Source organism: Castor canadensis, chromosome X (assembly GCF_047511655.1).
Source record: "Castor canadensis chromosome X, mCasCan1.hap1v2, whole genome shotgun sequence".
NCBI lineage: Eukaryota > Metazoa > Chordata > Mammalia > Rodentia > Castoridae > Castor > Castor canadensis.
Window position 1 is genome coordinate 98,557,421 of NC_133405.1, and position 12,732 is coordinate 98,570,152.

General features: G+C 51.6%; 1 protein-coding gene across 3 annotated transcripts; it reads left to right on the top strand.

The window, feature by feature from the left end:
• The first annotated feature begins 1,051 nt into the window (after positions 1-1,051).
• Kcnd1 (potassium voltage-gated channel subfamily D member 1) lies at positions 1,052-11,136 on the top strand. 3 transcript variants are annotated; one of them, XM_074062813.1, is made up of 7 exons: positions 1,052-1,342; positions 1,532-3,921; positions 6,501-6,663; positions 6,764-6,847; positions 6,933-7,031; positions 7,293-7,543; positions 9,590-11,136. In XM_074062813.1, exons 2-7 carry the CDS (start codon positions 2,801-2,803, stop codon positions 9,825-9,827), a joined length of 1,956 nt encoding a protein of 651 aa, XP_073918914.1. In that variant the 5' UTR covers positions 1,052-1,342; positions 1,532-2,800; the 3' UTR covers positions 9,828-11,136. The 3 variants fall into 3 exon arrangements, with proteins under 3 accessions (XP_073918914.1, XP_020028145.2, XP_073918916.1); XM_020172556.2 differs by having other exon boundaries at positions 1,052-3,921; XM_074062815.1 differs by having other exon boundaries at positions 1,052-3,921; positions 8,681-9,703.
• The last annotated feature ends 1,596 nt before the right edge of the window (positions 11,137-12,732 follow it).

Genomic DNA, 12,732 nt, shown 5'->3' on the forward strand with positions numbered 1-12,732 from the left:
CTGAGTTCAGACCCCAGTGCTGCCAAAAAAAAAAAAAAATTGGGGCAGAGGGATGGGTAGAATGATTGGATACGTGGGGATGGGGAGTGGAGGGATAGAAGAATAGTCAAATTAGGGTGTGATAAGAGGATTTATAGGTAGATATATGAATTGAAAGGCCAGACTTGGCCCTGCCTTACTGCGTCCTCCTCACCACACACCTTTAGTTAAAATTAGGTGTCCTGCCCTGGTAGGGCATTTCATACCCACCCATGATCCCAGCACTTGAAAGTTTGCCAGCCTGGGCTGCATAGTGAGACCCTGTGTCAAAACAAATAAATAAATAAAAAGCTTCCTGCCAGGCCCTGTGCCATCCCCTTTCACACTGCTTCCGTGAATGCTCCAAATACCACTGTCAAGTTGGGATAACTCCATCTGACAACTGAGGAAACAATGCAAGTCACTTGCTCAAGGACAAGGCAAGTCAGTAGCAAAGCTGGGGTTTGAACCCACCCATGCCTGCCAGAGGCATTCCATACTCCTGCTCCTGGCACCCAGGAGAAGAGCCCTCTAGGGGAGAAGGTGTGATTTGAGGCCACTGGATATGGACATAAGGAAGCCTGCCCCCTTGGCAAGGAGCAGGCCAGGGCAGGAGAGGCCTGGATTGTCTCCATTAGCACTCACCTTCCTCCTTATTTCACATCCAAAAGCCGAGTGGGATTTGTGTACTCCAGTCTCATACTGGAAGTCTTGTTTAGAGCTGGAGTTCTGACCAAGACCCCCGGGGGTGGCTTTGGAAGCCTAGCCATCTAGAGAAACTCCCCCTTCAATAATCCCCTCCTGCTTCTGCCCTTCCACAGCGGGGGGGGGGGGGGGCAGGGAGGGGACACAGCGCTGCATCATTCTCCGTGGCACTCCGCACTCCGCTCTGGGGCCATTAACAGACGCCTCCCCATCGATCGGAGCCGCTAAGTGCTGCTGATTCAGGCGGGTGGGGGGTTGGGGCCCCTGGGGCAGAGAGGGTAGGAGCTGGGCAGGAAAAGGGGGGGAGTCCAGGAAGGAGGTGGGGAGAACTGGCAAAACTCCCTGCCACCCCCATTTTCCAGATGACGCGACTGAGGCCCAACCAGCTTTGTAGGAGGCGGAGTCTCCCCAGGGTCTCTCTCAGCTGTCCTAGGGGAGGGGGCTCTGGGAGCCACGAGGCCCCTCCCTGCCTCTCGCTCCATCTCCCAGCAAGCTCAGAGGGGCGGGGAGAGAGAGCTGGAGGAGGAGAACTCAGGCAGCTCTGCAGAGGGGCCAGGAGCTCCGGTCTTTGGTCCCCCCCAGCCCCACCGCTGTTGCTGCTGCTGCAGCAGGGACACAGGTGAGGACGGCCCTATAGGGAGGGGGAGGGGGTCACCACTAGCGCTGTCCCTTGTCCTTTCCTGGTCCATCTCCCATGCCCTAGCCCATCCTGGGACAGTCCCTAGGGGTCCCACTGAACCTTGCCCTTCCAGAGCCACCTTCTAGGGACCCAGCCCCTTTCCCCTGTCTGTGCCACCTTCCCTCCTAGGCCTGGCGGTGGCTGCTCTCTTCACCTCCTCCTGCTGCTGCTGCCGCTGCTGCTACTGCTGCTGCCCAGCACACCGCCAGCCCTTCGGGGTGTGGTTTCCCCAGACCTGCCCCCAACGGTGGGACCCAGCCTTCTCCCGGCCTCTCCAGCCAGCCTTCTGCAGGGTCCAGCAGCCAGCCCCCTCCCTGGAGACACGCCCAACTGCTTTTCAACACCCCACCCCCTCTCCAGCCCATTTTGGGGGTAACTGCCTTCCTCTTATTCTTTTGGGATCTCCTGGATGCTCAGAGGCTCTGCCCAACTTTGGTGCAGTTTAGTTCCAGCCCCTTGGGATTCCCCGATGCCCCTTTTCCCTCCCTCTCAGAACTCTTCAGAGCGTGAATCGGGGTTTCCTGAGCCCCTGCAGATTCCCCCTTGCCCAGATAATTCCTAGTCTCTTAAAAAGTAACCAAGTCCGGAGTCTACCCCTTCAGCTATCCCACTCTTCTCTCCAGCCCCACTAGGGGTCCCTTGCCTCTCCTGCCTTCCCCAGAACTCCTGCAGAGTGTAGACAAACGGCCCCCCCAGGCTATTCTTGGCAGCTCTAGGCACTCCCAAGACACTTTTTAGCCTCTTTACAACCTCCTGGCTCTATAGCCACCCTTAAGATGCTCCAGCCCCCTTTTCAGATCCACCAGAAGGCTCCAGTCCCCTTATCTTTTCCCCAGAAGTCTTGAGGGTGTGGACAACCCTCCTCCCCTTTCTCAGACCCTCTAGAAACCTCCCCCCCTTCAGATACTCTCAGCCTCCTTCAAGCATCTCTGGTCCTATCTCTACCTCTCTGGATGTCCCTGTCTCTTCTCCAACAGGGCTAAGGGGTTCCAAGCCCTTCTTCCCTCTCTGAGAACTCTTGAGAGTGTGGACAACTCCCCACCTGCTTCTTGGTCCCTCTAGATACCTGCAGACGTTTCTCAGGAACATGCTGACCCCTCTAGAATCATCTCAGTCTCTCTGAACCTGAGGGATCCTTCTTGGGCTCCTCTGGCCACCTCAGCCCTGTCTCAGTCCCTCAGGATGTTGCCCAGGTCCCTCCTAAGACCCTCTAAATGCCCCCCAAGCTCCTGCCCGTCTCTCTAGTTCCTCCTGCTGGTTCCTCTTGGCCTCTCTAGAAACCCCCAGTTTCCTTGCCTGGTAGCCCAGGGCCTCTCCAAGCCCCCATCATCCTGGAGACAGCCACATTCTCCTAAACGCCACACCCCCCGAGTCTCAGGGGGCTTGGGGAGCCCCAGGATGGCGGCAGGAGTGGCCACGTGGCTGCCCTTTGCTCGGGCTGCCGCGGTGGGCTGGCTGCCCCTGGCCCAGCAGCCCCTGCCCCCCGCGCCGGGGGTGAAGACGTCTCGAGGGGATGAGGTTCTGGTGGTGAACGTGAGCGGCCGGCGCTTTGAGACCTGGAAAAACACGCTGGATCGCTACCCAGACACTCTGCTGGGCAGCTCGGAGAAGGAGTTCTTCTATGATGCAGACTCAGGCGAGTACTTCTTCGATCGCGACCCGGACATGTTCCGGCACGTGCTGAACTTCTACCGCACAGGCCGGCTGCACTGTCCGCGGCAGGAGTGCATCCAGGCCTTCGACGAAGAGCTGGCCTTCTATGGCCTGGTCCCCGAGCTTGTGGGCGACTGCTGCCTTGAAGAGTACCGGGACAAAAAGAAGGAGAACGCCGAGCGTCTGGCAGAGGACGAGGAGGCCGAGCAAGCTGGGGATGGTCCTGCCCTGCCAGCGGGCAGCTCCTTGCGACAGCGACTCTGGCGGGCCTTTGAGAACCCACACACAAGCACCGCGGCGCTCGTTTTCTACTACGTGACTGGTTTTTTCATTGCCGTGTCTGTCATCGCCAACGTAGTGGAGACCATCCCGTGCCGCGGCCCCGCGCGGCGGCCACCGAGGGAGCAACCCTGTGGTGACCGCTTCCCGATGGCCTTTTTCTGCATGGACACAGCTTGTGTGCTCATATTCACCGGGGAATATCTCCTTCGGCTCTTCGCGGCCCCCAGCCGTTGCCGTTTTCTGCGGAGTGTCATGAGCCTCATTGATGTGGTAGCCATCCTGCCCTACTACATTGGGCTTTTTGTGCCCAAGAATGATGATGTCTCGGGTGCCTTTGTCACTCTGCGCGTGTTCCGCGTCTTTCGCATCTTCAAGTTTTCTAGGCACTCACAGGGCTTGCGGATTCTGGGCTACACACTCAAGAGCTGTGCCTCTGAGCTGGGCTTTCTCCTCTTTTCCCTCACCATGGCCATCATCATCTTCGCCACTGTCATGTTCTATGCTGAGAAGGGCACCAGCAAGACCAACTTTACCAGCATCCCTGCAGCCTTCTGGTATACGATTGTCACCATGACCACACTTGGGTGAGTGCAGACCCTTGTTGGGAGCTGTACGATCAGTCAGTTACACTCACAGTTACATTCACCCTTTGTGTAAAATTAGGAAGTTTAGATGAATGATCTCTGTCTCTCTCTGTGGTACTGGAGATCAAACCCAGGGCCGCCTTACACATGCTAAGCATGTGCTCAGCACATCTCTCCACTCTCCCTTTCTTCCTTTCTCTCTCTCTCTCTCTCTCTCTCTTTCCCTGCCACCAAGATCTTGCTATATACTCCAGGCTGGTCTCAAATTCTCAACTCTCCTGCCTCAGTCTCCCAAGTGCTGGGATTACAGTGGGCACCATCATGCCCAACTTTTTTCTCTTTTTTAGCTTCAGTTTGCTCATCTGTAAAAATTTAGGGATTTGTTCTTAATCTTCTAGTCACTCCCAGCCCTGACCATATCTTAATTTTTCTAGGCCAGCAGACTTGGGTTCAAGGATTGTTTTAGCTGCTTTCTTTCTGTTGATATTTTCTCAGGGTCTCAGTTTCCCCCACTGTAAAGTGAGAAATGATCCTTTCATCATCTAGAGAGGATTCAGTGACATCAGGGTTGTGAGTTCTCTGCATGTTTCTGGTCCAGGTTACGTAGGTATTGGCTTCCTCTCATCCTTTTTTTCCATTTTGAGGAACCATGTCTCCCAACATTCTACAGTTGTCTGCTGTGTGGGGCACGTCCTCTGGGGTTTTGTGATTCCTTGATGTTTCCCAGAAGATATTTTCAGCATTATTTTTTACTCCCAGTCCCTGAGAGGAATCAGAGTTGGGATAAAACTATCAAATGGAATCACCAAACTTATGAAGTTTTTTTTTTTTGGGAGTGGAGGGAGGTGCGGGGAATTGAACCCAAGGCCTTACACATGCTAGCCGCAGGCTCTCACTGAACTTCATCTCCAGCCCTCATGATTTTTTTTTTTTTATTGTGGTAGTGGGGTTTAAACCCAGGTCCTCAAGTTTGCACTCTACCACTTGAGCCACGACCCCAGCCCCATGATGTTCTTTTTGTTTATTTGTTCACTTAGGATCTCACTGTATAGACCAGGCTGGCCTGGAACTCATAATCCTCCTGCCTTTGCTTTCCAAGTGCTGGGATTACAGGCCTGTACCACCAGACCTGGCTTCCTCTTTGTGTGCTTAAACACATTGCGTAGGGAAGATGCTGTGACCCTTCTCTAAATTTCCATCACTGGATTTAAGGATACTGTTGGTGCTCAGTGTCTGTAGAATGAATGGCTGAATTGGCCTGGCTTAGTGCCTTATTAGAGGTACAGAAAAAGTGATTTGGGGTTTCTTTTTTCTTTCATTTTTTGGGGGGATTAGAAACCGGAAATAAATTCTGGTTGGAGGTTCAGGATTGGATCAACAAACCAATATTGAGCCCTGACCTTGAATTGGCACTGGATATTTTGGTGTCCTTTGTCCTAGTCAGTCCTTACAACAATCCTGTGAGGGCAGGTGGCTTTCCATGTCTCATAATTGAGACAGTCTGAGGCGACACATCCCAGAGCCAGAAATGGCCAAGTTGGAGAAACTTTGGAGCAGAGTCCTGAATGTTTAAAATGACTGAAAACACAGAAATAAGAAAGAGCCATCCTAGGGCACAGCCTGAGCAGAGGCGTAGAAGCTGGAGACTTGTAAGAGTTCTGATTGGTCCTGTGGATAGCACATGTGCTCCTCCTGAGCCAACTGTGGAACCTCCCTGAGCTGCATCTTCTTCTTCTGAGAAAAAAAAGTCAGTAAACTTGGTTCTGTTCCATCTCCTTGGGAGGGGGCAGCATGGAGGAGGGCAGGCAGAGCCTCAAGGCTCCCTATTTTATTGTATAAGGACAGGTTTGTAGTTTTGTTTTTGGTTGTTTTTTTTTTTTTTTTGACGATACTGGGGTTTGAACTCAGGGCCTTACCCTTGCTAGGCAGGTGCTCTACCGCTTGAGCCACTCCATCAGACCCTTTTTTTGTGATAGGTTATTTTGACATAGGGTCTCGTGAACTATTTGCCCTAGCTGACCTTGAACCTTGATCCTCCTGATCTCTGCCTCCTGAGCAGCTAGGATTATAGGCATGAGCCAGCAGTGCCTACCAGTGCCCACTGTATGCGGATAGTTTTAAGGCTTCGCCTGGGGAGGGTGGAATTAGAAGGGGGTCCTACCTAGACAAAGTAGAGTGGTAGCCAAAATTCATGGAATACTCTTCCTAGGATACAGAACCCCTCAGCTGCCCTGTAGTGGGACTCTCTCCCCAGGAGCTGTGTTTACTTGCCTGTGACTTCCTCATTTTCCCTTCTGCTTGGTCTCAATAGATTTCCAACTGACTCCAACTCCCAGGGCATAGCTCAGATGGGAGTAGCAGCTGGTAGAGACTTAGTGACAGCCCCATTTCTCATTTGACTCCCACTGCTGGCCAGGGAGGTCATTCTCCACATTTTGCAGAGCAAGAAACTAAGGCTCAGAGACTCTAAGGGCCTGGTCCAGGTTGCAGAGCAAGTGAGGGCTGGATGGAATGGAATGGGGGACTGAGAGGTTGGTAGGCACTTTTCCTGACCTTGGCCTACCTCCCCCCTTCCCCAGCTATGGAGACATGGTGCCCAGCACCATTGCTGGCAAGATTTTTGGATCCATCTGCTCACTTAGTGGTGTCTTGGTCATTGCTCTGCCTGTGCCAGTCATTGTATCCAACTTTAGCCGTATCTACCACCAGAACCAGCGTGCTGACAAGCGCCGGGCGCAGCAGGTAACCTTATCTTCCTGTTGAATTCCTGTCATTACCTACACCCTGAGCCGGTCCACTGGGGCTCACCCACCGGACCCTCTGTCTCCTCCTCTCTCTGTAGAAGGTGCGCCTGGCAAGGATCCGATTGGCAAAAAGTGGAACCACCAACGCCTTCCTGCAGTATAAGCAAAACGGGGGCCTTGAGGTAGGGAGGGGGCCAGGCTGGGGTTGGGGGCGAGGAGGGATGGCAGGAGGAACGTGCTGACCTCTTTCTGCTCTGTGCATTCCAGGACAGTGGCAGTGGGGAGGGACAGGCATTGTGTGTCAGGAACCGTTCTGCTTTTGAGCAACAACATCACCATTTGCTGCACTGTCTAGAGAAGACGACGGTGAGGCCTAACGAGAGTTACCCTGGCACGAGGGAGGGGGTCCCTCTGCCACCACGCCAACCCCCTCACTGGGATGGAAGGCTTGCCACTAGTTGTAGAAATCACACAGGGCTTCCTGGAAGATGCTGAGCCTTGAACGATGGGCAAGGAAAGGGAAGAGAGAGTGACTTCCAGAAAGGAGGGAACAGGCTGAGCAAAAGCCTAACGGTGAAACCCGCTCCTATGGGGTTCCCTGTGACCCTGCTCTCCTTCTGCCCACAGTGCCATGAGTTCACAGATGAGCTAACCTTCAGTGAGGCCCTGGGAGCTGTCTCGCTGGGTGGCCGCACCAGCCGCAGCACCTCTGTGTCCTCCCAGCCAGTGGGGCCTGGCAGCCTGCTATCATCTTGCTGCCCCCGGAGGGCCAAGCGCCGTGCCATCCGCCTTGCCAACTCCACTGCTTCAGTCAGCCGCGGAAGCATGCAGGAGCTGGACACACTGGCAGGGCTTCGGAGGAGTCCTGCCCCTCAGAGGTAAGCACCTGAGCCACCTGCTGGTCAGGAGCACAACACTTGGACCAGTGCGTCTGAGCAGGGTGAACACTTGGTGCAATGCCAGGGACCCATAGGTACTCTACAAATGCCAGGATTGCTGTGGCAAGTATCAAGATCACTCCAGGCCCAGCAAGTCAAGTTCAAACCCAAACCTCCTTCAGGCGGGTACCTTGAGCTTATCTGGAACACCTCATTCTCATTCATTCGTTCAAATATTTTTTGAGCATTGGTGGTGGTACATGCCTATAGTTCCAGTTACTCAGGAGGCCGAGGCAGAAGGATCACGTGAGCCCATGAATTCGAGGCCAGCCTAGGCAACATAGAAAGATCCTATCTCAAAAAAATAATTTATTAGCCAGCCGCTGGTGGCTCATGCCTGTAATCCTAGCTGCTCTGGAGGCTGAGATCAAGAGGATCTTGGTTCAAGACTAGCCCAGGCAAATAGTTCTTGATATTTCATCTCCAAAACTGACCAGAGCAAAATGGACTGGAGGTGCGGTTCAAGTGATGATAGAGCGCCTGCTTTGCAAGCACAAAACCCTGAGCTCAAACCCCAGTTCCACCAAAAAAAAGTTTATTGATCATCTACCTACTGTATACCACCTACACTTTTAGGCACTTGAGGTATAGCAGTGAACAGAACAGACCGAAATCCCTACACTGGTTTGGGTGGTGGTAGGAGCTCAGTGGTAGAACACTTGCTTGGCATGCAGAAGGCTTTGAGTTCCATCCCCAGCCGTGCCTCCCCTCTCCAAAACAAAAGAAAGAAAGGAAGAAAGAAAAAAGGGCTGGTAGAGTGGTTTAAATGGTAGAGTGCTTGCCTAGCAAGCGTGAGGTCCTGAGTTCAAAACTCTAGTACCACCAAAAACAAAACAAAAACAAAAACAAAAAAAGAAAGAAAAAAAAAAGAAGTCCGAAACTTTCTAGTGGGATGAAATAGTTAACACACAAACGAATACACAGATTATATAGCGGGTCAAAGATTTGTAAGTGCCAAGAAGAAAAATCTGGGATGGTGCCTAGAGTGAAGAGCAGAGAGTGATGAAGTTTTTTCTTTTCTTTTTAATTAGCTTTTTGTTTTTTTGTTTTTTGTTTGTTTGTTTGTTTGTTTTGCAGTGCTGGAAATGCAGCCCAGGGCCTCACTCATGCTAGGCAAGTGCTCTACCTTTGAGCCGCATCTCGGCCTAATGCAGTTTTATTAACGTGGCCAAGGAAAGCTTTTCTGTGATGACATCTGTGCCCAGGCCTGAAGGAGGCAAGGGAGTGAGCCATGCAGATAACTAGAGGAAGAGCTTTCTAGGCAGAGGGTACAGCCTGTGCAAGTGCCTTGAGTTACCTCAGGGAGGAAGCAACTGAGGGTGGAGCTGGAGCAGAGTGATAGGCCAGCCAAGTCCAAAGGAATGAGGACATAGGTTTGTAGATCCTAGTCTAGACTTTTTTGAGAGAGTCTCACTCTATAGCCCAGAATAGCCTCAAATTCTCAATTCTCCTGCCTCAGTCTTGAGAGTGCTGGGATTACAGGCATGCTCCACCACACTCAGCTACTAGTGTAGATTCTTGCAGGAATTGTGGTATCGTCAGTAGTAACAACAGGAAGTAATACTTTTGTGGACTTGAGGTGTAGCTCAGTGGTAGGGTGTGTGCTTAGGATGCACAAGACCCTGGGTTTAATCACCAGCACCACATAAAGTTATATGTGTGTGTGTATATGTGTGTGCACGACTCACGTTCTAGGCACTGCTCTGAGCACTTTGTATAATTTAGTATCTCATTTGATTTCCACAATAACCTCATAAAGTAGGAAATACTGTTACTTCCATGCTACAAATGTAAAAAAGGTTTAGCGTGATAAAAGTGTTACCATGACTTGAACCCAGGACTAGCTGACTTTAGAGCCCTCACTCTCCCCATCATAATTAAGGATGCAGGGGGATCCTGTAGGCACTCAATAAATGCCAGGATTGCCGTGGCAAGCATCAAGATGACTTTTGAAGAGCCTTCCATCTTCCCCACCCCTGTCCACAGCCGCTCAAGCCTCAATGCCAAGCCCCATGACAGCCTTGACCTGAACTGCGACAGCCGGGACTTCGTGGCCGCCATCATCAGTATCCCCACCCCTCCAGCCAACACACCAGATGAGAGCCAACTTTCCTCCCCTGGCAGCAGTGGTGGAGGTGGTGGCAGGGCTAGTAGCACCCTCAGGAACTCCAGCCTGGGTACCCCCTGCCTCCTTCCTGAGACTGTTAAGATCTCTTCTCTGTGAGGGGTGGGCCTGCCCATTCAGAGGGTCCTCTTCATTCTTGGAGACTCCCTTCCAAAGCCATATTTTGAGGAGGCAGAGAGGGGAAGGGCTGGGGACTCCTTCTGCCCCCTGCAGAGAACTATGCAATGGAGTTTCATGGAAATACCCACCTGATGGAAAGGAGTCTGGAAATGGGAAATTGTCCCACCCCAGACAGTTTTCTTGGTGAGAGCGGAAGCTCTGGTTTTTCCACAGGCCCCTGGCCTCCTTGCCCCAGCACAGTGGGACTGGTTCTTCTCCCCCAGCTGGTCTACTGCATGCACCTCTCCTCGGGCCCTCGGAGGTAGGAAAACCTCTCCCCCATCTGACATGGGAGCTCTGACCTGACAAGGAGAGTTGAGATTCCTCTTCTCTTTGGCTGGGCTGTGGAAGTTTGGGGGTTCAGAGAAGGGAACCCTCATCACTGATCTAGCCCCTAGGAGACATCCTTGCCCTCCACCAGGCCCAGCAATTCCCAGATTCCGAAGCTTATAATGCAACCATGGGCTTCATGAGCTGTGACCTCAGCAGTGACCTGCCACCCCTAGGCCTTAGCTGAAGGGTTGGGCTGCCTCTCCCAACACACAGATAGCACAAACACCACCGCCCCCTTCTCTGGCTGCTGGAAGTGGGCTCCTGCCACCCTGTCCTCTGCTGGGCTTCCAGGAAACTAGCAATAGCAGCTGCTGCTGTGACAATATGCAAAGCCTCTGACCAGTTTGCTGCAAAATTTACATCTGCCTTGATCAGATGGGCCACCTCTAACTACTCCTCCTTCTCTCTTCTCTTCCTGGGTTGGGCTGGAGTCTGGACTGGCTGAGATAAGAGCCTGGCAGCCAGCAAGAGCTGAGTTGTGTTTGGAGATCATGGGCCAATTCCATGTTCTTGGGCAGGAGCCCAGAAGTGTCAAGGCCTGGGATCTGGGCTGTTCCTGAATTCTGTGAGTTATAGGAGGAACTTCTTGATCACCTCCCCCAGCTCCACCCCATATAAGCATCTCACTCCTGGGTCACCTTTTGGAACTCTGCTGTCAGGCTGAAATCCTGATACCATCTCAGATTCCCTGTCCCTAGCACTGTCCTCCTGGAGCTAGTGGCTGACAAAGATGTAGTTTCCATCAGTCAATAAAACCTGAGAGAAGAGATGAGGACTGAGCACCTCCTGACTCTGTGGGTTTGGGGACTGGGTTGGGCTGATCTCAATTCCTTTCAACAGTAGAAGGGCTGATGTGGGAGGTGGGTAGCTGGTGATATATTCTGGACAATGAGAACCTAGGAGAACTGAAAAAGGGAGGTTTGAAAAGTCGACCCCTATAACCAGTGAGACACTGGGCCCTGAGACATTGCCTTTGGACATTCTCTGCTTCAGTCCTTTCACAGATGGGGAAGCTGAGATCCAGAGCAGCACATAGTTTGAGGTGACTTAAACCAAACAGCTGTGAATTAATCCTAATAAAAGCAGCTCTCCATTTGACTATTCCCCTTCCTTGTGAAGTCTGCTACGATTTCTCTTTTGGGCTACTGGCTCCATTAGGCCAATGTGTGATTGAGCTCTGTAGAACACTGAGAAGGCAGACCGATCTGTTCCGATCAGGTCGATGTGTTCCAATCCTTGGGTGAGAGAATCACTTACCTTCTCTTACAGCAGGTTGCTAATCTGTGGGATAGAGACAATAATTCATTGATTCATCCAATATTTATTAACTGCTCATGATGTGCTAGCCCTAGGGTACAAAGACAGGCAAAGTAGACATTGTCTTTGATATACAGAATTGAGCATGGAAGGCAGACAATTAAGCAATTACAACAGAGTGTGAACTAAGGTCAGTGCATTTAGAAGTATGTATATGGCAGCACGCAAGGAAAGAAATGGAGTTAGGCAGGGAAAAGATGGAAGGCTGAAAACATTGTAGACAGAACAGCTTGTGCAATGACCTGGAGGTTAGGGAGTGAGCTCAGGGCCTTTGGGGAACTGAAACTAGTTCAGTTCAGCTGGGAAGGGGAGTGTGAAGCTGAAGGGGAGGAAAGAGGGAGAAGAAAAGCCAGATCATATCACAAAAGGCCTTAGAAACTAGGAAATGGATTGGGACTTCTTTCTAAGGATAATGGGGACCTCTGAAAATTTAGAAACAAGAGACTCATGATGAGGCTTGTGCTTCAGAGGATCAATCTGACTGTGGAGAGTGAGTTACAGAGACACTGTTCTGAATGAAGCAGAGGGGCAGTTAGGAGACTTTTGTGAGTTGGTTGCGGATGGTGGCTAGGATCAGAGTGATGGCAGTAGAACTGGAGAGTCAAGAGATTTGGGAGACTAAATGGGCAGGATTTGGGAGTGACAGGCATGTGAAAATTGGAGATGGAGCAGTCAAGGGTGACTCCCAGGCTTCTGGCTTGGGCAATGGCTGCCTGGGGTGCTGTTCACTGTCAAAAGAAAGATCAAAACTGTTAGTGCAGTGCCAGGCACATATTAAGTACTGGACAAAGGTTAGCCATGAATATTATCATAAATTCAGTTTTCGCTGGAGAGATAACCAATAGGGAGTGGGATATATGGGTCTGGAGTGAGACTGCCATGGAAAGATTCGATGTAATAATGTGCATAGGCATTTGACACAAAGTCATGAACGTGGCAGGCCCAGTCCCCTCATCCCATTAAGTCTCAGGAGCAGAAACCACCACTAGGGTGACTTTCACTTGGGTTGAGCATCTGGAGAGAGGTCAGTGGCACTCAGAAAAGCTTTTCACAGTCTTTTTGGCTTCTAGGGATGGTCCTTGCCTTTCACAACACTTTCTTAGTTCATGAGCTCATCTGAACTCTGTAACTATTCCCTGAGGCAGTGTAGGCAGGCATTATCCCATTCTTGATATTTTGCTTTTGATGAGAAATC

Bases quoted from the DNA above. Each gene is read 5' to 3' on its own strand.
- Kcnd1 (XM_020172556.2), top strand. From the start codon at position 2,801: ATGGCGGCAGGAGTGGCCACGTGGCTGCCCTTTGCTCGGGCTGCCGCG. The intron at 6,848-6,932 runs GTAGGGAGGGGG...TGTGCATTCCAG, and splicing joins AGCAAAACGGGGGCCTTGAG to GACAGTGGCAGTGGGGAGGG. The intron at 7,544-9,589 runs GTAAGCACCTGA...CCCTGTCCACAG, and splicing joins AGGAGTCCTGCCCCTCAGAG to CCGCTCAAGCCTCAATGCCA.